Below are 26,244 nucleotides of genomic sequence, written 5' to 3'. Positions count from 1 at the left end.
CTGAAAATTTGTGGGTCATTTTCTGATTAATGTGCTTTAATATTTTCATGAATAGTTTAATATATATTTAATATTTTACATCCTAAAGGCATACTATTATTACACTAGAATTCATCTCGAACTCAATTTCCAACAAATTCCCTCACCTTGTAAGATTTGAAACAAATATATAATTTTGGTGTAATAGCGGATGTAAAATTTTATTCATCTAGCTCATTCCGTTTGAGTAGGTTTTTCACAAACTGATAGATTAAAATATTTTTCTCGATCACAGTTGTTAAGTATGTCCAGAAACAAAAAGATTCGTCAAATTTTCGAGTTCGGAATTTTTTTCAGTTTTAATAATTTCTCCTCCGATGCGAGAAATTAAAAAAAAACATTTTATTTAATGCCTTTTACTTAAATTTGTACTCATAATTAGTTAATTTGACAGAATTTCATGTTTGATTTTACATCCACACGCTGGTAAAGCCAAATACAAAATTGCATTTTTAGAAGGTAGAACACAACTCAACTTATCCCGTTGTCAAACCTTGTCAATAAACAAAAACCAAAATGGAGATATCGGATGTAAACATTAAATTTCTTTTGCCGGTACTATGCTTTATATTTTCTCTTTATGGAGTTTTCCACTACGTGAACAACCATGAAAACAACATGTGTGAGATGACTTACATGTTTGAATATCCAGAATATTTGGTACTTTACTTTTATTTAATAATTTTGTTCTGTTTTCATTTCTCCAAATATTCTTTATAGTTTGTGAAATTTTTAAACTTCATATGTGAAATATTTTCTTTGTATTTTTTTATTAACTTTCCTTAGATTTGGAATTTGTTAACTGGGGACAAGGTAGTTAAATAATTTGAACTAATTATTTAATTTGAATTTATATTAAAAAAATCTTTCAATTTTTGTTACGATTTTTTTTTAACGGCAATGAAAATACTTTGAAGCTTTACTTCATATTGTCATTTTTTTTTTTTTTCGCGAGTCACAGTATCGTTGTATTGTACATGTAGAACGAAAATAATAGGTTCTTTTTATTATTATTATTGTTTGTTATGAAGGATCTATTGTGTTGCATACTTGAGTATTTACAGTTTATAATATTTTTAAATTTCAAACATAGTTTCAGCGAAGTATTAGATAATATGATGAATTATTGAGAAATTACCAGAATTGTTATCATGCATTAATACTCACATATAAATAATCCTAAATATGACTCTAGAATATGTGAAACTAAATAGATATTTTCGACCTTAGATGATTGAAAACATATATTCTATCATTCTTTTATGATGAAGCAAGTCTGGTTTTATAGTGCATTATTTATTTGCATTTTTACAGTCTGTTAGACACAGTTCAAAACTTTGAAAGTGTGTTTTATTGGTTATCACATAGAATAAAAATCATCTCAAATTTTTTAAATATATCTATGTTTTAAAGTGGAGTAATCTGAAATATTATAGAATGATTTTAAATGTTTAAATTAATTCTAGGTTCTCTTAATTTAGACAGAAAAAAAAAGGAAAAGATCTTTAAGTAGCTTTTAAAATATAGCTTATTATTTTTATTTTATTTTTTTTTTTTTTTTACATGATAGATGTATTTTATTCATGGTGTAAATCAATTATGCTTAACTAATTTTTTTAAAAAAATTTACATGATTCACATACAAAATAAATAAAAAAAATCAAATACATTTAGTTCAATTTATTTTTCTTCTAAATTTAAAATTATGAATTTATATAGCATATTTATTTTTTTTAAATGCTTGCGGATTCTTTAAATGTAGAATATATATCTTCATTACATGCTAAAATATAGTTTCAAATGTTGTATTTGTAAAAATCTTCAGAAATTTGTGTATATAATTAATCATTTGCAACTATTCTAATATTATTTTAGTGCTCCTTGAAAGAACATATAAAATTTTGACAAAATTTGCTGAAAATGGAAATTGGCTTTTCTGAGTCAATTCTAGCATGTGGAATACTTACTTGTATTAAATTCATTGCATTTTCTGGAGAATACAAACAGAAGAGGGAAGAAAAACATCTCTTAAAAATTACTTTAAAAAAAAAGTCTTTATATTTTAACTCCTAACAAAATATTATTCTTTAATATTAACTGAACTTCTGTCAAAAATTTGTCATATCATAGTGATAATTGTCATGATTGATCTAAAGGAATCATGCTAACATGCAAGCTTGATGAAAATTGGGATCTTGATAAATGGAAACTTATCTAAAATTGTAAAGATGTAATAAGTTTAATATTTTTTTTATGTTTATTATTTCATTTTTAGATATTTGTGAAATTAAGTGTGTTATTGTTCAATATTTTAAAAATTATTTTTTGCCATATTAAATAAATAACATTTTCATACTTTCTTTATTTCATAGAATATTCCTTTGAAATATGATATTGCTAAACAATTTCCAAGATATAAATTGTATGTTTATGGAGAAGGGTAAGCAAAATTTTCAGTTCTAACATCATTTAAGTCATGTTTTAATTGTTAACTTCATATTCTATTTGTTTACTGCCAATTTAATTATTTAGAAATAACATTTCCTGAAGAACTATTTAAGATTAGAACATGTGTTTACATAGATAAAAACAATTTGATTTCTTATATGTATTTATAATTATTTTGGTTGGACAATAATTATAAATATGTATAAGAAATATAAAATGTTTTGAATTATTCATGTTTAATCGTTTCTACATGATTTCAAAACAAGATTGTTAAAAATAAATTCTCTTGAACTTTGTCCTTATATTTATTATTATATTAAGAAATGTTTATTTATTTTTCTTTTCCCTTTTTTTCATTTAAATAAGTCAATATAAAGTATGATAAATATTTGAAAAAAGTATTTTACTGTGTGTAATGGCTGTTTTTCCTCTGAATAAAAGATTTTTTTTTTCTGTAATTTTTAGGAAATATTTTGAAGAACTTGAGTAAGTATTTTTTCTATTGAATTTATTTTAATAGGTGATTTACCATGATTTATTATACAAATTATTAGTTTTTAAGCTTTTCTAAAAAAGAATTTAATTATTTTTATTAAAAAATAATTTACAGAATTATAGATTTCTACTGTGAGATCCCCTCTCTCATCTTTTAATGAAGATCCTGAATGTTTTTCTTATTAATTTTGAGATATTTAAAAAAAGTGCATTATACCTTTCTAAGTACTCATTAACCATCCTATTATTTAAACTGAAACTGAATTTTATAGATAAAACTTATTTCTTTACCAATGTTTTAAACTCTCTGCAATGCATGTTGTAATAAGCATAGGAAAAGAAGTCACATATTTGAATAATCAGTCTTCTAACAGCATTTATCCCTATACTTTTCTATGTATTCATATATCTTCTTAGAACTAATTTAATGCCTAAAGCTAAAACTTATGAAATTTAGCTGTAAAATATCCTTTGTAGCATAGCAATGACAAAATTATGTAATGCTTTATTACCATAAGATATTTTTGTATATATGCCTTATAAATTAACAATTGATATCAACAAATTAAAATTTGTATTTCTGAGCAAATATAATATTCTGTTAATTTACATTAGAATGTTTCATTAATTATAAATATTTTTTGGGGGGGGAGGGGGGTTCTCCCTTTTTTTATTTTTATAAGTAATTATCATAAATAATAAATAGATAATTCAATTTTCAATTGCAAATTTCTTGAACAGTTTTTAATGCATGATAATTCACTGAATGCAGATGTAAAAATTAAATATTGGCAATAAAATAATACTTGTAAATAATCAACTTTTTCTTGGAGCTTTCATAAGAAATTTTAACAAATATATCTTACTGCAGGATAGAAATTATTTTACTTCACAACTTTATAAATCAGTTGAATTTTGTTTCTAACATTTCAGAAAAGGCAAATTATTAGGTAATCCAGTCCTTTTTATTCCTGGTAATGCTGGAAGCCATCGTCAAGTCAGATCACTTGGATCTGTAGCTCTACGAATGGGGCATTCCCTACAAACTAATATATTTTTCAATTTTTTTACAATTGATTTTAATGAAGTAAGTTTATTAATATTTTTAAATTTTATTACTTATTTATTAAATTCTGAATTATTCACATTTTAAGAGGGTTCCATCCAGCTGTTATTTTAGAATTTAATATGAAGAATAGTTTTAAATATAGGTATTATTCTATAGTTCATATCATGCATTGAAAAAATGCAAAAGGTTTTTGTCATTTATGTTATTATAATATGTTCTGTCTAAATTTTATAAATTGAATTTATTTCTATTTTAAATTTTAAAAATGTTACATGTATAGTATTTATTTTATAGGAGATATCTGCTCTGTATGGTGGAACATTAAAAGATCAAACTGGTAATGCTTACTTTTGCTTAGAACACAATATTTTGTATTTATTTCTTATTTTTTTAATTCATATATTTTCTCTCATTTAATTCTGCGATATTTATATGAATATTTTTTTTTCTTTTTTAATTTTATTAAATAATGGTTTTGTTAATTGTTAGAGATAATGATAATCATGTGATACATATGAAATATGTTTTGCCAATTTAATTTTGGAATCTGAAGGAAAAAAGGTTAAGATATCACAGTATAACACTAATCTCATGCAGTAAGACATAATATACCATGCTTAGTTATATTTTTTTATATGGCTGAACATATTGATAACATTCAGCATTCATTCCATAAAAACCGAAGTATTTTGCTAAGTGTTGAAAATTGTGGTGGGAATTTTCTTTTGTTTACTAGTAACATGAGCATCATTAAATTTTCTAATTTTTAATGGTTTCTAAATTTTTTGTTATTTTATATCTATTTATAAAGGTTTAGAAAGTTATAACAATGCCCTTCTTATTCAAAAAAGATCAAATAATAGTTTTGTTTAACAGAAATTTTTCAAATCACTTTTACTTTCCTTATATTTTTGTGTATAAACCAGGAATTTTGAAACTGCCTAAAGCTGCGTTACACAAAGGAGGGGAGGTTGGGCTCTATTCATTAAACTCACAAAAATTTATTTGTTTGTGGAGTGCAAGTAGTATATTGCTAAATGTCACCAAGTATATATTTAGTAATATTATTGATATTTAATAAGAATATATAGAGAACCTTTATTCTTATAATTTCTATTTTTAAAAAAATTTAATTGCAATGAAAAAAAAATCATTATTTTTGTGAAAATTTGGTGTTTTATTTTCAGAATTGTTTGTTATAACTAGTTAACTGAGTAATCATTATTTTAAGACAAAAGAATATGGTATGAATGCAAACTATAATTTTTTAATGGTGATTACATAATTTTAATCTTAAAAAGTTTGTCACAATTTTGTCGATATTCGCAAAAAAAAAAAAAAAAAAAAAAAAATCTGAACCATGTGTTTTACAAAAATGGCAAAAAGCAAAAAAAAAAAAAAAAAAAAAAAATTGCACAGATACAACAGCTTATACAAGAAAGCAAATGAATGTGGAAAATGTGCTAGCTTCAGATAGAGTTACTGGAGTTAAAGCTATTATGCATGTATTATTAGTCTTTTATATATAGCAACATGAGTGGAAAATATTCAACCCATATTACCAGCTTAGCAGTATTTTTTGACACATGACTACATGTTTGAGTAACACAGGATATTTTTGTAAATATTTAATTCAACTTTTATGCAATTTTGTATTTTAGGCAAATTTAAAAAAAATTGCATTATCTGTTTATATCCAGAAATATGTGATAGCTTGTTTATTATAATCTCTTAGGAAAACATTGTTTATAAAATTTCTGGGGTTATTGTTTAGTTTTCAAAATTATTTTTGAAATAAAAAATGTAGGAAAGTATTTTTTTAACATTGTATAAAATAAACTTTAGATGCATTTAAAAATTATAAAATTATTATGATAATAATAAATAACATGGAATAATCTTCATTTGCAAGTGTTTAATTCCAATATGTGTTTAGTATTTATTTAATCTTTGTTTTGTTACTTAACTTATTCATAAAACAAAATCTCAGATTGAATACTTGACTACAAATAGTGATTAATCTTTGAAGTAAAAATAAAGTATTTGAACTTAGATGATTAGTATATTCTTAATTGATATGCTTAAAAATATCAGTAAGTTAACTATAAAAGGTCATATACTTTTTCTGAATTTTTGCAATCAGTAAAGAATAAAAATATTGAATTTTTTTTTCTTCTTTTTGTTCAATATTTAACTTAAATCTGTTAAAACAGCATAAATTTTTGTATTAAACAAACATCAAAATATTTTATTTATATTTAATTTAATGATTTTTTAGTATTTTGTCCCTTTGTATATTATTTTCTCAAGTTAGATATTTTTATATTATTTCTAAGTTTTTAATGTCTTATTTTAGAGTATGTATTTGCTTGCATCAAACATATTCAAAGCCTCTATTCTTCAGAGAAGAAAATAACATTGATTGGGCATTCAATGGTATGGCATAATTCTTAATGATGTTTTTGAACTTATTTATGAAAATAATAAAATATTAAAAATATTTGTTTTGTCAATTTTTCTCAAATTTTAATTTGCTACAAAAATTTTTACTACTTGTTTGCTTTTTCATAAAAGCAGTGTGAAATTGTTTAACAAAGCTGGTTTCTAATTTTCATTAATTTTTCCTCTTAAATTTATATATATATTAATTTGCACACTGTAATCTTTATTTTAATGGCTTTTTTTTTTTTTTTGCATAAAAATTTTATAACGTTAATTAACTGCAATTGCTTAAAACGAACTAAAAATTTTGATACATATTTTTTTTATGATTTAAATCCTAATTTTTTTCTATTATGTTTATTTCTAATATTTGTGTTATACGTGGTTTTAGGAAGATGTATTAATAGTGATTAATAATTTATGTAATGCAAATACAGACAGTGAGTATTACTAGAAATATATATTAATACAAATGTATAAGTAGAAGAAAAATATGTAGTAAAATATCTTATGTTACTATTATTTTATATGTGATAACTTTTTTTTATTATTCTATTTATAAGCAATTTGATATAACGTAATATTTTCTTTAAAAAATAAAACAATTTTGTTTCATTTATACTCACAAAGAAGAGAAAATAGAATTTTATAATGCTGATAATGATAATATAGCATTATTTAATTTTTGTAAGCTAAAGTTAGTATTAACAAATATGATTTAAAAAAAAAAATTATGTGTATTCTAAGCTTTGCAATCATAAGTCTGTACTTTTATTGATGCAAATATATATATAATATTTATATATATTTGCATTGCATTTTAATCACATAATAAAACTACTTAATATATTGCATGCACTTTGTTTAACAGTTTGACGATTCATTTTTCACATTAATATTATTTTACTTTTATTAGGGTGGAGTAATTGCCAAGGCAGTTTTCTCTCTTCCTTCTTTTAATCCAGCAGATATTTCTCTAATTATTACTTTAGCCGCACCTCATAAAGAACCAGGTATTTTAACTGTTTTTAAAAGTATTATTATATTGTTTGATTGGTTTTCAGTTGTAATTTCTACTACAAAAAAAATTGTTAATAAAGATAATGCATGGATATCTGCACATTCATAAAGTTCTTTCTACTTGAAAATCTTATAAGCAATATATTTTCAGAAATTTCTAAATGTATTACTTATTATTTATTTTTTTCAAATATCTGATATAACATAGTTAATTTTCCAGTTTTTGAAGTCATTAATTTTTTTATTTAAAATTCTGTTTTTTTTTTTTTTTTTTGGTTTAGAAATAAAATATTCATAAAATATTTAATTTTTTTATTTCTCTTAAGATAATAATATTTTAAAATATATTATTATTTGAATTAATACCAAAGTCATGTTGATAATATATATTACTATTTTTTCCCCTTGCATGCAATAATATATCTTTCCCTCTGCTTTCATTGAGAAAGAGGAAAGTTCTAATTAACTCCACAAGATTAAAAAGAAAAAATGTGTATAATATGTATTTTTATGTGGTATATATTTTAATTTTTCCATTATACTGATATAAAGTATTTCTCTTCTCACACAAATCTATGACCATTTTATATAAATTTGTTTTTTAAGGATTCTTATGCTCTCAATTTCAAAAAAAGAAATTAAAAATAGCATTTTTATATTATTTTTTATTTATTATATAGTTAATTATAAAGATTTATCATCATAAGTATTTTTTATTCATTACATGAGGCATTATTTTATTATTGAGATATTTATTATAATTATATATAATTAAATCATTTTTGTGATCATTTTTTCCAGTTAATATTTATAATATAGGATATTTTAGGTAGAAAATGTGATTCAGTATTATTTATTTATTTTTCTTCTTTTTGATTTTGCAAATGTGTATAGTTTAAGACAATTATGACTGAAAATTTATAGACATTTACCTTTGTTTTAATAGTTATTGCTGCTGATACTGCCATAGTGAATTTCTATGCCGGAAGTAAAGAAACTTGGAAGTACCGTAACAAAAAAGGATTTAGTGATATCCCAATCATTTCAATTGGTGGTGGCCAAAGGGATATATTGGTGAGGAGTGATTTAACTTCAAACAATTTTCAACACAAGAATGTCAGAGATGTTGAAGTTTTGGTATGTGTTTAGTGTTTTTTATCTAATAAATAAATTTTCCTTTGTTAAGTGAAAAGATCAGTATTGTGACATGTATTTAAACATTTAGTAATGTATCAGTTATAATAAATATAATATTAATCCTTAAGTATAAAAACTGTCACTGTTTTATATGTATAAAATTACTTGCTAATAAGTTGTATTAGAACTTTACTGATTCTAGGTACAATATTTTTTTAACATATTATTAACCATACATTATGTATAGTAATTAAAATACTATATTTAGAATCAATTTATACAGCTTGTTAACTACATTAGTACTTATTATTATATTTTTTTTATTCTTAATGTTTATTATGCCTTCTGAAAAAAAGTGTAATATGGTAATTTCATTAATCATATTTCTTTATCTAAGAATTTTGATGAAATAAATATTATAAAAAGTGCAGGCTGTAGACTATTAGTTATGAGTGATATTTTATGTCTCCTGAATTCAAATTTGAGATGACCATAACAGTTAATACATAATTTTCTACTTCTGAATTGTAAATTTTTTAAAGTTTTTTTTTATTGTAACAAGATAAAATAACCTTAAATTGCTCCCTTACATTAGGGTTATTGTTGAAAATTAAAAAAAAAAAAAAAAAAAAAAAATCCTTCATGTGTGATGCAATTTCATTACTTCATGTAGTGATATAAATGAGTCTTATTTTACATATTATTATTGTTCATTATTTTCCATCACACATAATTTGTCATCATCAAAATGAAAGAATGGTTAGATGTTTACATATTTTTTCCCTTTGCCTGTATTTAAAATTAGAATTCAGATATTGGATATGCACTGATTTTGACATTATAAGAGATATGTTACTTTTTTAATGTGTTATAAATTTAAATTTATTAGATGATCTGTGTTCTACTTTATACAAATGATTCCGATACATATCTTGGGCTTTCTATAATAAATATGTTTTTTTACAAGCTTTTATTTTTGTGAATAGGCCAATGAATGCAATTTGATTTTAAATTTTACTATATATTGTTCATTGATTAAAAATTATTCTATTTTTCTAATATTTTGCTTAGTACTTACTATTATAGTATTATAGACTTCTTCCATTCCTGGTGTATGGGTGTCAACTGATCATCTAGCCATTGTCTGGTAAGAATTATAAATTTGAATGTTTTAAAAAGATTTGAAGTATTTTTGATGATTTAATGAGCAATGCTTATTTTGATATGAATATAATTAGATAAAATAATTCATATAGAATGTTGCAACATTAAAACGAAAATTTGAGTGGATATTTGGTAAATAAGTTATAATTTGTATAATGCTTAGTTGTAAAATATTCTATATAATGTATCCTTTCAATTTTTAGATTCTCTATCTGAATAGTGCAATTTCTATTTATATTATTATATTTTTAATTTCTCTTGAATGTTTTTATTAAAAATTTCTGCATGCTTTTAGTTATTTGTTTTTTTATTTTAATATACATATATTGGAAAAAAATTATGAAAGATACTGTTGTTTAGTTGATTAAGTACATTGTAAAACTTTTTGAAAGATCTGCATATTGTTTATTTACAATGTGTTTACAAAGTCTGTTTCTTTTGTACAATTTAATAAGTGAAAACTTTTCAAAATTGTCATAAGTTTTTCTATTTTTTTATTTTTATTTTTTCCTTATACAATCAAATAAAAATGATTTGAAGCACAAAAATATTTAAATCATTTTAAACAGTTTTTTTTTTTTTTTTTTCTAATGTAGACTTAAAGTGAAAATATATTTTCTTGTTTTTGGATTTTATTTATTCTTAATATATTATAAATTAATTTTTTTCTAGTAACTTTTTTTTTAATTTTAAAACTTTTGATTAACCTACATTTCTAGAAATATGTTAATGGATTTAGATATTCAAAACACTGAAATATAATTTGTTGTTTTCTATCTAGATTTATAAATCTTCTATCTTTGAGGCATCTTAGCATGCAATTTCTAATAAAGTATAGTTTTATGCATTTTTAATTATATTGCAATTTTTTAAAATTTAAATAAAAAGCTGTAAGGTATTTTTTTTAAAATTTGCTAAATGATTCTAAAAAAAACCCAAATAATTATTTTGCAGACCTTAAATTTATTCGATTTGATTAAAACTATAAGTATATACTGTTGGAAACATTGTTTAAAAAGCCTGCAATAAATTAAATTATTAAATCCTAGATACTAAACGGATTTTTACATTTGTTGTATCCTTTTAGCTTCTAATTTGTATTTTTAATCTGTTATTTATTTTTGTATGTAATTAAATTTATGAATAGAAATGTTCTGTGTTTTTTATTATTATTTTATTGTATGCTTTTAGGTGTAAGCAGCTTGTTTTGACCATATGCAGGACATTATATGATTTGCATATGAAAAATGCTAAACAGGTAAACTTTCATTTTGTTACACAAGAATGTTCATTGCTCATTCTAATGTTCAATTTTTGTTCAGAACAAATATATATATTATCCTCTATTTAACCTTTTTTTTTTTTTTTTTCTTAACTCTGTTCTCTAAAAAATATAAAATAATCAATGCAATTTTAAACTAATTCTCCTATTTTGACTTTTTCCTTTGTCTGAAACTAGCTTTTCTGTTACTTATAAAATAACTTAATTTGAAATTTTGTTACATTCATTGATTATGTGCAATCAATAATTCATGCAGTATAACACATTCTAAAACAAAATATGTAGTGGCAATGAATATAGATGGCAATACATCATTTACACTTGAACAGATGGAAGTGATGGTACCTAATTTTTAGCATAGACCAAAATATATTGGCTATAAAGTTTACTATTGTAAACCATTAGACATTTTTGTAATGGTTTACAATAGTAAACTTTACAAAAATGTCTAATGGTTGTTGTCAAATGTCTAATGGTTAGTTGTATTGAACAATACTGAAGGAATGAACATTGAATGTGACACTGTGGAAAGTAGTGGGTTAAAATTGCAATATTATCAACCTGCATTCCTTAATGCAGCTCTTATGCGAAGAAATATTCTAAATACAACATTATGATTGAATATATATCTTCAAAGTAATTGGGAGATATTTGACTACTTTTGTTTTGAACTTCCAATATTATAATTATTTTGCTGATTAATATTTTAAATCCAGTTAGTCTGGTGGAAAGTTCATTTCTAAAATAAAAATATTATTTCTTATTATTCCATATAGAATTCTGCTTCAGATATAGAAAGTATACTCAAACACTACTACCTTTCAAGAAGTAGTGGGACATTCTATCCAAAAGTTCCTTCTGTACCAGTCAGTGCATTTTCTACTTCTGGTGGTGATTGGATCGAGCAAGAAAGCAACACTTGGCGTTTTACTCGTAGCAAGGTTTGAATAAAATATTTTTATTTTAAATTAATTCTTTGTTATGGAAATTATTACTTTCGTCACATATACTTTTCTCAATTGATGGTTAAAGTTCGGCTGAAAATCAATTTTTTTCTAGACTAGTTTTTTAGTTTTTATTTTAAACAAATACAAATAAAAACTTTTTATTTTGAAAAATTAATTTATTTTTATGTTAAAAAAATGTATAATGTTTAATTACTTTCTAAGATTTTTAATTTCTGCCTCCTGATATAATTATATAAATAATCTTTTCAACTTTAAATAACAGAATAAATTGGGTTTAAAATTTGGCAACTTTCTGAGAGTTTAAAATATTATATAGGTTATTTTTGGAAGTCATCTATCATGATTAATCAGTGAAATAAAAAGCAAGCATTATGAATTTAAATTATTTTTCTAATCATTAATTCTCAATTCATTTAATCAGTGTTTTAAAAGTAGAATTGTTAATTTAATTTTGATTCTTTTCGATTAAATTTTTGTCTTCTATCACAGTATGTTTATAAAAAAATGCTTTAGTTCTTTTGTAAAGTCGCTTGCATTTATATTTATTTTATGTTTGTAGGTGCTTTCTACTATTTATCTTCTGGTTCCTGTGATAAAGAATGATAATATATTAGTGGTAGCATCTGGAATTGTAAGTATATAGGCTTTTAGAGTGATATTCTACCTTAACTCAACTTTTTATTACTTAAAATTTTGTTTGCTAGTACCTGAACATTGAATAATTCATTGGTATTTATATTTCTCTTAATATAGAAATTGAACTGCTTTTATGATGTAACTACTCTTTATCTTCCCGTTTTACAAATTTTAAAAAGTGGGAAAAAACCCTTTTTCTAGCACTTTTTCTTCTTCTTCTTCTTTTTTTTTTTTTTTTTTTTTTTTTTTTTATCTTTTAATTCAAGCTGCCATTTGGTTTTTTTATAGTTAAATATTTCTAGTAATCTCGTTGGCTACTATGACAGATAATATTTTTATTAAATTGTTTTTGTTTTATTAATAATTATGTTTTTTTACTTATTTTCATGATTTGTGTTCAGTAATAAAGATTCAACCATTGGGATAGTCCTACAGTTAGTGAGTTTGATTGCCACACAATGCACCCACAGCTGTAAGTTCAAGTAATTTTAGTTGCTGTAGCTGCATTAGTTTTGAAATGAGACTTTTCCATTTGGCAATATCATTAATATATCTTCATTAATTATGAGATTTAATTTAGATTATCCTGTGTTTGAGGAATACTGCTATGAGTTATAAAATTTAAAATATTTATGTTTCTCAAATGAAAAATGAAAATTTCATCTACCTTGATGCACTTACTTGGCTCATTCCCTTTTTGGGTCTATTTATTTTGAATATGTTCAGCTTTTTCTTTGCTTTTCTTAAAATTTATTTTAGGAAAGGATTATTAGTTTTTTAAAAAGTGGTTGCTGGCATTGATTTTAATATCACACATTTATTGAAAAGGATTATTTTTTATGGGAGTTATTATGAATAGAACTTTAAATAAATTGTAAAAAACCAAATTGCAATATAGAAAGCAACAAAAAAAAACTTTGCAGAAATACAAAGATGGAAAAGAATGTCTGAAACTTATTTCTTTTAGATAAATATCTGTTATTATCAAAATCTTTTCCCTTTATAGTATATATTTTGTATAAAACAGAAAAATAAGCAATAAATAAATAAAGAGAGAAATAATACATTAATAAAAAAGTTAGGTTCTTTAATAAATTTATTTTGTAACTGTTATGTTTTAAGAAATATTGAAAAAATTATCTTTTCATTTCCAGTCATCTCTTTGTGTGTGTGTGTGCGCGTGCGCATGTATGTGTGTGCACGCGCACGTATGTGCGTGCATTTGTGTTGATGAAATATTTCCATCATGCTGCTTCTATTTTTATTTTAATGATTATTACAAAGCATTATAAACATATTTTATATATATATATTTAGTTTTGGAGTTCTGAATTAAAGACATTGAAAATAAAACCTGCCAAAGAAAATTTTAAATTTCTGATTTATATTTTCTGTATGTAAATGTTATGTCAAAACAAAATTCTGTTATATTTGAAGTTGTCATGTTTGGATGTTCAGTTCACAACTATCCAAAAAGTATTGAACTATTTATATTACAAGACTTAACCTCATAAAAAGTCTTGATAAGGGTCATATCTGAAATATATTGGGTAGACATATGCTGCTAAGATCTTCCATATTTACTATTTAAAGAGTTTTGATGTGTGTAATTAAGTACCTCAATTGAGATTACAAAAGACACATGATTCTATAAATGGAAAAGGCATTGTTTGTGGACATTAAATTTCTTGATGCACTAATTATACAACTATAAGTTATGTGAACTCAACTTATAATGTGTAGTTCATCACATTCAGGGATTAAACATTCTTCTCCATTAATACAATACATTTTGTAATTATTTATGTGTAAAAGTGTGCATTTTTTAAAAAATTCCAATTATCTAATTTCAAACAAATGGTATACACATAAAATAAATAGGAATGTTTTCAATTTTCTATTACTAGATAATTGAAAATATATTTCATTTCTCATTTTAGGTTAAAAGAGATTGGATCTTTGGATGCACTGGATTGTCTGAAACTGAAACAAAAACATGGTAATAATTTTATTCTATTGCAGTTTTAGAACTAAATAATTTCTCAGATCTTGTAAAATATATCTTAATATGTTTACTACATATATAGCATCACTAAATTTCAAACCAAAATTAAATTGTCTAATAATTAAATATAGTATATTAAATTATATGCAGCATTTACTTAAAGAATAAACTTATAAAATGTAAAACTTCTTAGATTCTTGTCAAATCCATGTCTAAATCATACTTTGTATGCAAAACAAAAAAAAAAAACTAATTAAGTACCTATCTTGAAATGAGATGAATCTTTTTTTATATGAAACCTAAAGTTACAATACTTTCAAAATTCTTTAATATTTACTGATCTTTCATTTGTTTTTGTTTTTAAAAAAGGTTTTTTTTTTTTTCTTTCTTTTTTTTTCCAGTGTTGAAGGTGAAAATTTATCTGAAAAGGGGGAGATCATTCCAAACAAAAGCAAGAAGTCTCAAAGACGTCATATAAATCTCAGTGCTCAGTATTTGCAGGAAAAAAAATATCCTTACATATTAATTTATATTACTCCTGTTGATTCACAGGTAATATATGTATATATTTTAATATTTGCACGTTTGTAAAATTATTAACATTTCTATATTTAAAGTGAAGATTTATTTCACTTTTAGTTATAAATCCTTTTTAATTTTCTTTGAAATTGTACATTTAGATTGCTAGATATCCATAGTTAATTCTCTTTAATTAAAATTGTCCATATTCATAGCCATCTTTTTAAAAATATTACTAAATATTTTTTCAAAAAATGTTCACTATCACTATTTTTAATATGTTGTTTGTCATTTTTTGGATAAGATATTTTTCCTTAGAAAGTCATGTTAGTATTTTTTTAAAAAATATTTTAACATGTAAAATAGATGAGTGAATTCAACAATTGACATATTTTTATGTTTGTCATTATTTATGAAAAAAATTGGACATGCTTATAAAATTTTCCACATTTTAAGTGTATTTTGAAATTCCTGCAACTTTTTTTATATTTATTAAAGGACTTTTTCAGTGAAATAAGCTTTTGGAAATCAGTAAATTAATTTAACTTAAAGAAATGGAAATTAGCATTTAAAAAAATATAGCTTTAATCATTTGTATTGATGACATCTGAAATTTTTAGATTGATATCCTGGGAGAAAGGTATAACAGTAAGGATCGAACAAAACATATCAAATTGCCTTCTCTTATTCAAAGAATGTTTACTCCTCCTGTCCGATTGTTAAGTGTATCTCTGCCAGAACAGTCTGTCTTTTATAATATAATTATTTCTGAAAGTTATGGCGTTTTTGAATCTGTTGAATTGCAATTGGAAACTAGGCTTTGCCGAGCTGGAAGTGTTGTTGGTAAGCATTTATATATGTTTTGTATGAACGTAAGATTATTTATATAGAATTAAAGCTATTTAGCTTTATAATCTTTATTCTTGAAGTGTTGATGCTTATTAAACCTTCAAAAGATTATACTTTGAGTGCGTTTGTGTTTTTTCATCCTAATTTTAATGTTCTGTTTCAAAGCAGCTAATTCTTATTTCTTCATATAATTTTTAAAAACAAATTAGTAGATTATTCTTCATATTTCAAAAATTCGAATGCATATCAAAGAGGACATTTTATTCTTGTTAAATGTTTGTATTTCAGAACTAAAAGCTCTTAAAATCAAAATAATTGGTTATTTAGAATGTTAATTTCATTCGATAATAATTTATATCAATTTTTTGAAGGCTTTTTTTTTATTATTATTTTTTTTTTTATTTTACTTTGATATAAAACTTTGAAATATTTTCTTCAGTATTAAAATCATTCTCAGAATGACCGATAAAAGAAACTCAGAAATTTTTAAAAATTGGAAATAATATTATTTATTGAACTTGAACTTTTGTATTGCAAATTAAAATTTGCAAAATCATTCAAATTTTTGAAAAATGTCGTCAATGTCTGTGTTCATATAATAGAAATTATGAATATATGGCTATTTATATACAGGAAGTATACCTATTTAAATGACTCTCTTTAAGATTAGTAAATTGTATTATTGCATTTTTTTATTCACTTAAAAAGATCAAAAGTGAAAAGAAACATATAAAAAAATTTCTGCATCTGCTTTTCATTTTTTCCACAGTTTATGATTTTGATTAAAGTTTCATAAAAATTACCGTCATTCAAATTTGTAAGGGCCATTTCTTGACTTAATAGCTTTTAAAGACAAGAGATTTCCCTTTAAAATTAAAGGGTAAAATGTAATAGGTGTCCTAAAACTTCTTTTTTTTTTTTTTCTTCTTTTTTTTTAACATTATTTTAGAAATTGTGTCATGAAAGTAATTTTCCACATGTGATATGATGCATAAAATAAAAGAATAAAATATAGAAATTTATATTTAAATAATTTAAAGAGATTTGTCAGTATTTAAAAAAGTTTTGTGAATGGTTAACTAAATGGTATTAGTGAGTGGCAGTAATTTACGAGCGTTACATTGTGGAACTTGCATGAATAAGAGTGTGCTTACAAACAAGTCTGAATGCTTCAGCTTAGATGAACAATTTCTGTATTAGTGATTTTTATCTTTCAAATTTTTCTGTTTCTATCTTTCAAGTTCAAAATTAGTTCAAATATTTGTTTTAATAAATTTTATATACATTTGTAGGTCAAGGAATTATAAAAGTACAAACACCTTGGAACAATGAAATTTCCTACCATTATATAAGGTAAGCTCAATCCCTTTTTTGTATATGTTAGAGTTTAGTGATGTATCATAATCTTTTTTAATGTCAAATACCATGTATTTAAATTTAATTTACTCTGTTCCGATTCTAGAACCGTACTGGGAGGAATTACAACTGTTCCTTTGAAAGCACATTTCTTACTCCCTCCAAATTCTAATCATGATGTAAATGTGGAGCTTATTTTAGATCCGGAATGTAGTACTGTGCTTACAGCAAAATTTCCATTAAGCCTTATTGCTAGTCAGGTGCATAAAGATTACTAAAAAAATATATAAAAAGATTTTTTCATTAATATAATTTCTAATATTTTTTTTAATTCTATGTATTTAATATTTCCCTCCTTTTTTTTCAATAGTTCATGAAGTTTTATGGCCTATATATTGTTGGTTATGTTGTTGCATTATTGTTAGCATTCTTGGCTGGACAAATGTACTTCTTTGAATCACTTGGTAATTTTTCATCTTATTACTGCATTCGGATTTTTTTTTTCACATTCATTATGTTTTTGTAGTGTTAAAACTTCTAAAAATATTTAACATATTAATTAGATTATTTTAGTTTAAGAATGAGATAATTTTTTGAAGTTATTAAAGACACTTTGAATTTAGTAATCCTTATTTGAAATACTAAACCATAATTTGTAAAGAAAATTAATTTATATTAGATTGCTATTTTAAATACTGATTCATGTACTTTGCCTTTTAAAACAATTTTATAAATTCTTAAAAAGGTAAAAAATATTTTTAAAACATTTTTTAAAATGTCTATTAAATTGAACAAGTTTTACTATAAAGTTCCTTAAAAATGTTTTATTACCTCCCATTAACAGGTTGTGATGCAAAATTAAAACTTTCTTTTTACAATCTATTCTTATATAATTCTAAATATTTTTGATTGGAAAAAAAATTAAAATCAGAAGGTAACAATTAAACAGTTATTAAATTATAGAAGGATGATGAAGATATTTTAAATGAATGTTTATTGATACTTTTATCCTTCTGAAAGCTTCTATTTCTTGAAATTTAGCTTTGGAAACACTTTTTTATATTTAATGTAAAGTGCATTGTATAATGCTGATATCAGGCACTTTGTAGAAACTATATATTTTGATGTAATCAATGAAATTGTAATTGTGATCAAATTGGAAATTTTAAAACCTTTTTCCTTTTTGAATTGTTTCTGATAGAAAAAAATTTTTACTACCCCTTTTTGTCTAGAGGTTTTCTATTCTAAGTTCAAAATAGAAAATAATCAGAAGAAAAGTATAGCTAAAATAATTATTTTGCAAATTTTAATTAAATAATTGAATTAAAATAATTACTTTTTTTTTGTGTACAAGTATTATAACTCTGGAAAATTTTTGCCAGCTAATGAGAATTCTTATGAACCCATTAGATGTTCTATATAATTCCATTAGAAACTCAGCCTATAATTTAAGAAACATTGCCTGAAATTTTGCAAAAACCCAAACATGATTCAAATCTAAAAGATTTTTTTTTACTGTGATTATCTAATGTGATTAATTTTTAACTAGTCTATCTTTATTAACTTAAAACTTTTCTCTGTGTATTTTTTAAAATTATATTTGTAATGCAATATTTTATTCTGTTAATGGATCTTAAAATAATACTTTAATTTTATTTCAGGTTCTTTCCCATCCTTTTTTACAGTGTTTGGCCAATACCCAACATTTATTACTCTAGTTGGTATTCCATCTATTTTGTATCATTTAATATTGTGAGTAATTGAAATTTCTGAATTTTAATTAGTGCTAATGCTTGCATGATTAAAAAACCTAACTCTAGAATAGAAATTTTATGTCATAATTATTCTACTGTCTCATTCTCACAAAGATCCTGACATGGGAAGGGAAAGCACCATCTCCTATTTATATACAATCTGGTAGATGACTTTTTGAGAACAGTCCAATCAGCATGTAACTTTTCAAAAATTAAAGTAACTATATATATGAGTCAGGCTGAGTAGACTTTTTTTGTTAAGTAAGTGATTAAAGGAATAAAATATGAATATTGCATCTAATTCATGTTCCTGTCATAATAACAAATTTTGCAAAAATGTAATTATTATGTTTTTTTGAATTTTAATAAATAAAATTCTTTGTCCAATTTATCACTACAGAAGCTTTCAAAAAAAAGATTAATCTTAACTCAAAAAACAAATTGAGTATATATTTCCCTCTATGGCTTGCAACGAAGTTTCCATTCCTAGACCAGTCACTGCCTTATTAAAATTAGATTTAACTCATATATATTTCAATAATATATTTTTTAAATTTTTATTTTAGGTCTCCAGAATTTGATTTGCCTTTCATTCCCCCTGCAGACAAAATCACTCTGAGTGATAATCGTTTTCTTTCTACTTTAATATTAAGAACATTGTTATATCTTATTGCTTGTGGATTCATAACAGTGTTGTATATAGTTTGTGTGTATCTTCTGAAAGGAATTACAAAATGCTTTCTGTGTACAAAACAAAGGTAAGATTTAAAAATATTTTGTTATTTAATATGATTCTGAATATTTTAAGGCCTAATCTTCTTATTATTTTTTAATTTTCAATATGAAATTTACTATGCTCTTGCTTTTAAATGTTAAAGCATGATTTCAAACAATCATTTTTGATTTAAGTTGTCATTTTTGTTCCCAAATTCTCACTATTGAGAAGCTTATATATCCATTGTCCAGAATGAGTTTTAATTTACATTATGGTCCTTTTTTTTTAAAGTATATAAGAGCTATATTGGGACAGATTTTATAAATTTGTGTCAAGACCACCGAATGATGTGCACGGCATCTAAGGATACCCCTCTTCTTTCCTAACTTCCTTTACACAAAAGCAAGAAAGCAGTTGCAACTAATAGATTCAATTTGTATTAGACTTGCTTACTCGCCAACTTTTTCCATGAAAAATTTTTTAAATGTGGAATTCATCAGATCTTTTACTGAGACTTTAACTAGCCATTATAATCCATTTTAAATGAAGATAAATTAATATCTTATAACTTTATAAAATATAAAATACTTTCATAAAATACAAAATACTTTCATCAAAACATATTTAAGAGATTAAAATTAGCCAAAAAGTAATGAATGAAATTGCAAACTTAATCTTTTAAAGGTTTGTAGACTTATATAAATCTGAAAGTTTTTTATTATTTTTTTTTTATTATTATTATTCTGTATTTTTATCCAATGCTTCCTTCAGAATAGATAAAGTTTTAAAACCAAATTAGTATAATTAAAAAATAATATGTGTTTAAATAAACTCTGAATAATATTTGTAATTAAAAAAAAATATCCTAAAAAAATCAGTAAAACCCTTTAAACTGAAGAGATTAAAAATAAAAACTAACTGAAGTAAAATTCTTAGGCTGAAAGTGGAAGATAAGTTCTATTGATTAAATTACTTTGAAATTAATAAAAAATAAAATAATTATTACTTGTTCTAAATCCTTCATTAAATATTTCCTTATTCAGTTCAGATTTGTATTGCACACTCAGTTGGTGTTTTGATTGTACTTATATAAATTATATCAAGTTTAAATTTATTTATAACTGCTATATAAAGTCCAATATTATCATTTTTAACTCTCGATCATGTTTAAAGATTCAGTTCCATTAAAGATTTAAAATGTGTGTGGGTCTTGTGCACGATAAATCATTTGGTGTAGACTTGTTTTTCTTATGGGATGGGAGAGTTTTAACGATTAGGTGTCAAGTAAAATGTTATTCTTATTTGTGGTAAAAAAAAAAAGTATATAGATAAAGATAACATCTCATTTATCCATGTTATCCTGTCCATGGTAAATATTTATAATTTCCATCCCAAATTAGTTCTCGTGCAGCATTAAAACAGAGTGTTAAGCTAAACTTTGCTGCGGCATAACAGTCATGTTTTTAAACCAGGAAATTTGATTCCTTTCTTCAGTGTTTTATTAAAAATTAATTCTTATTTTAAAGCTTAAATGAGAATTTGTTAGAGTTAAATACTATAATGTGTAATAATTGTATTTGTTATTTCTATTTCTAGAGCAGTCCTGAATGTAACCGAAGTACCACTGGATCAAACACTTAAAGCTAAAATGAAAATATCTAAACTTCTGTTTATATGGTGTGCCTTTATAGGAGCAATATCTCTTGAATTTTCAAGTTCATTGGGAGCTATTTGCATATTCGTATCTTGTTTCTTAAAGGTAAAATGTAGAATTTTCAAACATGTACAATTTTTTTTAATTATAAAATATAACATTCATGTTTATGTGTTTATTCTATAGCTACCATTAAATAGTAAGCTAAAATTAAAGTGTCAAAGGCTAATGATTAAAAAAAAACTTAAAAATTCCTCCCACAAAATGCATTCCAAACATTCACAAATAATTATATTTTATAAAATAAATTGTTGACTTTATATTAGAACTAAATATTTAAATGCATCTTTTAATATCTTAAAGTACTTTATAATATATGTATGATATGCTTTAAGTTATAAATGATGATTTTTTTAGTGAATTCGTTATTTAAGTAATTAATGAATGTAAATTTTAGAAGTATATTCATCATTGTATGTATATAACATAATATCTTATATGTTATATTACGTTATAAATATGCTTTATTAATATGAATTCGTTAAGGACATTTTTAAATGATTCTAAATGTGTATTTACTTTGTTTTTAGATGTTGTGTAAATTTTAGAAGTTTATAATTGCCATTTAGTTGTATGTCTTTATGCATAAAAAATATTTTTTTAAGTTATTTATTTTTATTTGATCCCTGTGCGATTTTATTTTGTGTATAAAAGTTTGTAATTCATTTATTTTTCCTTGCTAGATAATAATTAAGATTTAATTAATAGCATTTGAAATTTAATTCATTTTTTATTAAGAAATAAGAGTAACAATGGGTGGTGATTTTAACTATTATAGTCTAGATTTATTTTTTATTTTATTTATTTACTTTATTTTATTTATTTATTTATTTTTGTGTGTGAAGGGAGATCAGAATAATATAACCTGACTTTTTATTTTAATTTATTTTTTGAACAATTGCTACTAGTAAATTTAAAGGGTATAATATATATTTAACTCGAATTTAACACTAACATGTTCCAATAATATTTGCTTTTGTAGACATTTTGTAATATTTTAATTAAATTGTTTAATAATAACAGTTGTTCCCTGAGCTTTGTTTTATTTATTGTCTTTGCTTGCAAAATGATTTTTCCTATTGATTTTTATAGAGTGTTCACTTCTTTATTTAGTAATATGATGTGGTGTTCTTATAGATGACTTACTGAATTGATTCCATGTTGTTAGCATAGCTTTTAAATTATTTTCTTTTTTCTCTTTATTCAAAGGGAGTTTGTTTGCACACACAGACAAAATTATTTTTGAGATTGTGTGTGACAAATAACAAAAATACAACCACTTTCTCTTAAATTTTCTAATTAATTTCAGCTGCTTTCCACTTATGTAAGATGTATAGCTGAAACTGAAAGGCGAGGTCCTGGTGTAGCTACGACAAAATGGCATATACATTTAACATTGTTACTTCTTTGGATGTGTGCAATGTGCTTAATTCTTCCTGGCTTTATTGCATGGATAAAAAGTCTACCATACAGTTTGCAGGTTACCAATGATCCTTACACATATCCCTGCATTTTGATGGTTCTATGTTGTGCCTTACTTTGGCAGTTTCCAACACCTTCCTTTAATAGGTAAGTTTTAATTTGAAGCTTCCCTTAGGAAGATGTTAACATTTTTTTTCAATTATTCCTATTCTAAATCTCATTTTGTTTTTTCATTTTGTTTCGAAGAGAGTGGAAAAATTATCTGAGTATAGATATGGATTTACATTCCAATTACATAAGAGTAAAAAGATCTAAATGCTTTTTCAAGGCTTTGTAGTTACATGTTGAAAAGATATTCTGGTGACTAGTTAAAAAAAAAATTAAAAAGAAAAGGCCAAAGCAAATGGCACAATTCATATCTTCTTTCTTATCTTGCTAGCAAAAGAGCATATTGGGGCTTCAGAATTTAAATATATTATATTAAATGTTGAATAATTTAAAATATAAAATTAAAAACAAAAATTGGCTTTATAAATCTGTACAGAAATTTGAAATGAATGTAAAATAAAAACTCTGAAATATTTCTCTTTTAGCAGATTGTGCATAAAATTTGACATGACATAAAAAGTAGCATAAAGCGTAATACAAAAAAATATAATGAATAGATTATTAGTTGATTGTGCGAAACTTGATTAAATTACAGAAAAAAGAGATATAATATACCAGTGTATATATATACCATTATGAAATGTGTTTAAATTTGAAAATCATTTTAAGCATCTTAAAAGTGAGAAAGTAAGAAAACATTTAAACGCTCAAAAAAGTAAGTAAAGTAAGAAAACATTTCTTAAACACTCATCTAAAGTAAGAAAACATTTTATATGTTTTTAACCTATTAATCTATAAGCAGGTTTTTATTAATTTTTGAAATGTGAAACATTAAAAAAATAACTAAACTTAGGTAAGAACTGATAATATAATTTTTTATAGTCTCACCATTTCAAAACACTATTATTCTTTCTATTAAAAAAAATACCTGAAAAATTCAATTATAACATGGATTGTTTAATTATCAAATTCATGGCAGTTTTGTCAATCTTATAATTTTACCCTTCCTGGAGTACTTTATAAGATTGAAAATAAAATGTTCTGAATTACTAATTATGGTGAGTTAGTGCAGGAGAAAGATTACACTTTCCATTCCAGCCATGTCAGATCTTATTTGTTCTTGCATATATAAAAATAAATATAAAATTTTTCATCATGCTATACTTTTACATTAATATTCACCTTTCAGAAATGATATATCCCCTCAAACTAAGTGATAATTTGCTAATTAAAAAAATGTTGAAAAGGATCACAGTTTTTTATTGTTAATCCTATAAAAAAAATTTTTAGTAATGATCCCCCCCCCATTTTTAAGTTTTTGTAAAAAGAAAACATTGTTTGTTTTACAATAAAATATATTATGCAAATGCAGAAATAAATGTTAAAATTGTAATTAATTAATGAAATAATGAAGTAATAATTTCATTTTAATTAATGAAGTTATTTGAAAGTATATGTGTTTGCATCTATATATCTTATTTATATCCTGAGTTATTTAAATTTATGTTAGAGATTTACTGTAGAATAATTTTTTAGGTATTTTTTTAAAAATGAGATCACAATCATCTCTTTAAGTTGTTATTAATTGGGATTTATCTGTCTTAAATAAAGGCTAGTTATTCTTATCTTTTATGATGATTTTAAACAACTAGATATATTTTCTTCCCTCTATATAAATCTGAAATGTCTTTATTTCTTATTTCTTTCTGTTTAATTATTAATATTTCGAATGTATTATGATTAATTGTCTAAAATTCGTATCATTCGTTTCAATTTAAGTTATTTATATTCTAAAATAGCTTTGAAAAAAAATCTACATTTCTAGAGTTATTTAAAATATGTTGTACAAATGTAAGTGATTGTTAGAATTTTTGAACTATTTGTGTGACATTATTTAAAAACTATAACTTCTTTAAAATGACTTTATTTATTTACATGAATTTAAATGTATTCATTTCTAATCGCAATTATTGAATTATATTAATTTCTTTCTTATCCATGTCATTCAGCAATTTTATTCTATGAAAATAGAAGTTTTGTTTTGTTTGCATTAATTTTTATATCATATTCTGGAAGAATTATTACCACTAGATCATTGAAATATATTCATAATTAATTAATAAAAATTATTTTCAAAATGTAATAAACAAGGTTTTTCAGTTTTTCAGTAATTTTTAATAAGAATATTAGATTTCCTTTTAGAATGAATATAAATTCTATTTCCATTTGATAATTATTCATTTGGATTTTTGAAATATTATTTCAATTAATTAGAATGCTTAGTTTTTATCATTCCATGAACTATAGTGATTGGAAAAAATTTGCTCCCTTATTTAGTATAAAAATTTCTCTTTTATTGACAAATTTCTTTTTAAAATTCACACCCACCACATTAATGTCAAGGTAGTGAGAGTTTAAATATTAAATACTTTTGAATGCAGTTTTATATGATACAGTTGTATGATAAAAATTTTATTCAATACATTTTTTTATTTATTTACTTTTTACAGAGTTGGCTATAGAAAAGGTTCACATATATTACATATTGCTGCTACCATAACAACATTATATGGCATTCACTCAGTTTATAGATTGTTGTACTTTATATGTTTTACTCTCTTTGTTATATGTATTCAACAAATATATGCATATTTTAATGGGTTTTATTCCTTGAAGTGTGACTAAATTGTCATTGATTTGCCTTTTAAAACTATTTATTAATTTATATTTTAATTTTCTTTATTCCCTTTAATTTTTTTAATTTATTTTGTTGAAGATACATTCGAATAAGGAATTTCATTTCATACTGTCAGTCAACTTCATTACACTATGATTTCACACTTTAAAAATGACATTTGGAGTTCTATTCTGATTAAATTAATATCAAGTACATGCTGGTGTAAAATTGCATATTGTTCAATGTATTGTGATAGTTACTGTCTCTGCAATAATAATCAATGTATGCTATTCTTAGTATATCATTGTCAAAATAATGCATCAAGTATTTGCTGATGCAAAATTACATATTGTTTCCAATATAATGTGATAGTCTGCAATAATAAGAATTCATTGAATGTAATTTTTAAGATTTTTCCATTAATT

General features: G+C 23.4%; 1 protein-coding gene across 1 annotated transcript; it reads left to right on the top strand.

Moving 5' to 3' along the window:
• Positions 1-569: 569 nt before the first annotated feature.
• Positions 570-25,827, top strand: LOC129987532 (GPI inositol-deacylase-like). Its single transcript, XM_056095501.1, has 23 exons — positions 570-699; positions 2,412-2,479; positions 2,953-2,973; positions 3,916-4,069; positions 4,346-4,388; positions 6,408-6,487; positions 7,410-7,506; positions 8,460-8,650; positions 9,745-9,797; positions 11,006-11,072; positions 11,873-12,037; positions 12,624-12,695; positions 14,641-14,699; positions 15,107-15,257; positions 15,845-16,067; positions 17,366-17,426; positions 17,536-17,689; positions 17,800-17,893; positions 19,091-19,181; positions 19,750-19,941; positions 21,495-21,657; positions 22,922-23,181; positions 25,653-25,827. Exons 1-23 carry the CDS (start codon positions 658-660, stop codon positions 25,825-25,827), a joined length of 2,676 nt encoding a protein of 891 aa, XP_055951476.1. The 5' UTR covers positions 570-657.
• The last annotated feature ends 417 nt before the right edge of the window (positions 25,828-26,244 follow it).

Source organism: Argiope bruennichi, chromosome 10 (genome assembly GCF_947563725.1).
Source record: "Argiope bruennichi chromosome 10, qqArgBrue1.1, whole genome shotgun sequence".
Lineage (NCBI taxonomy): Eukaryota > Metazoa > Arthropoda > Arachnida > Araneae > Araneidae > Argiope > Argiope bruennichi.
The sequence above is the reverse complement of the archived record's forward strand: the minus strand, read 5'-3'. Positions and strand labels throughout refer to the sequence as shown.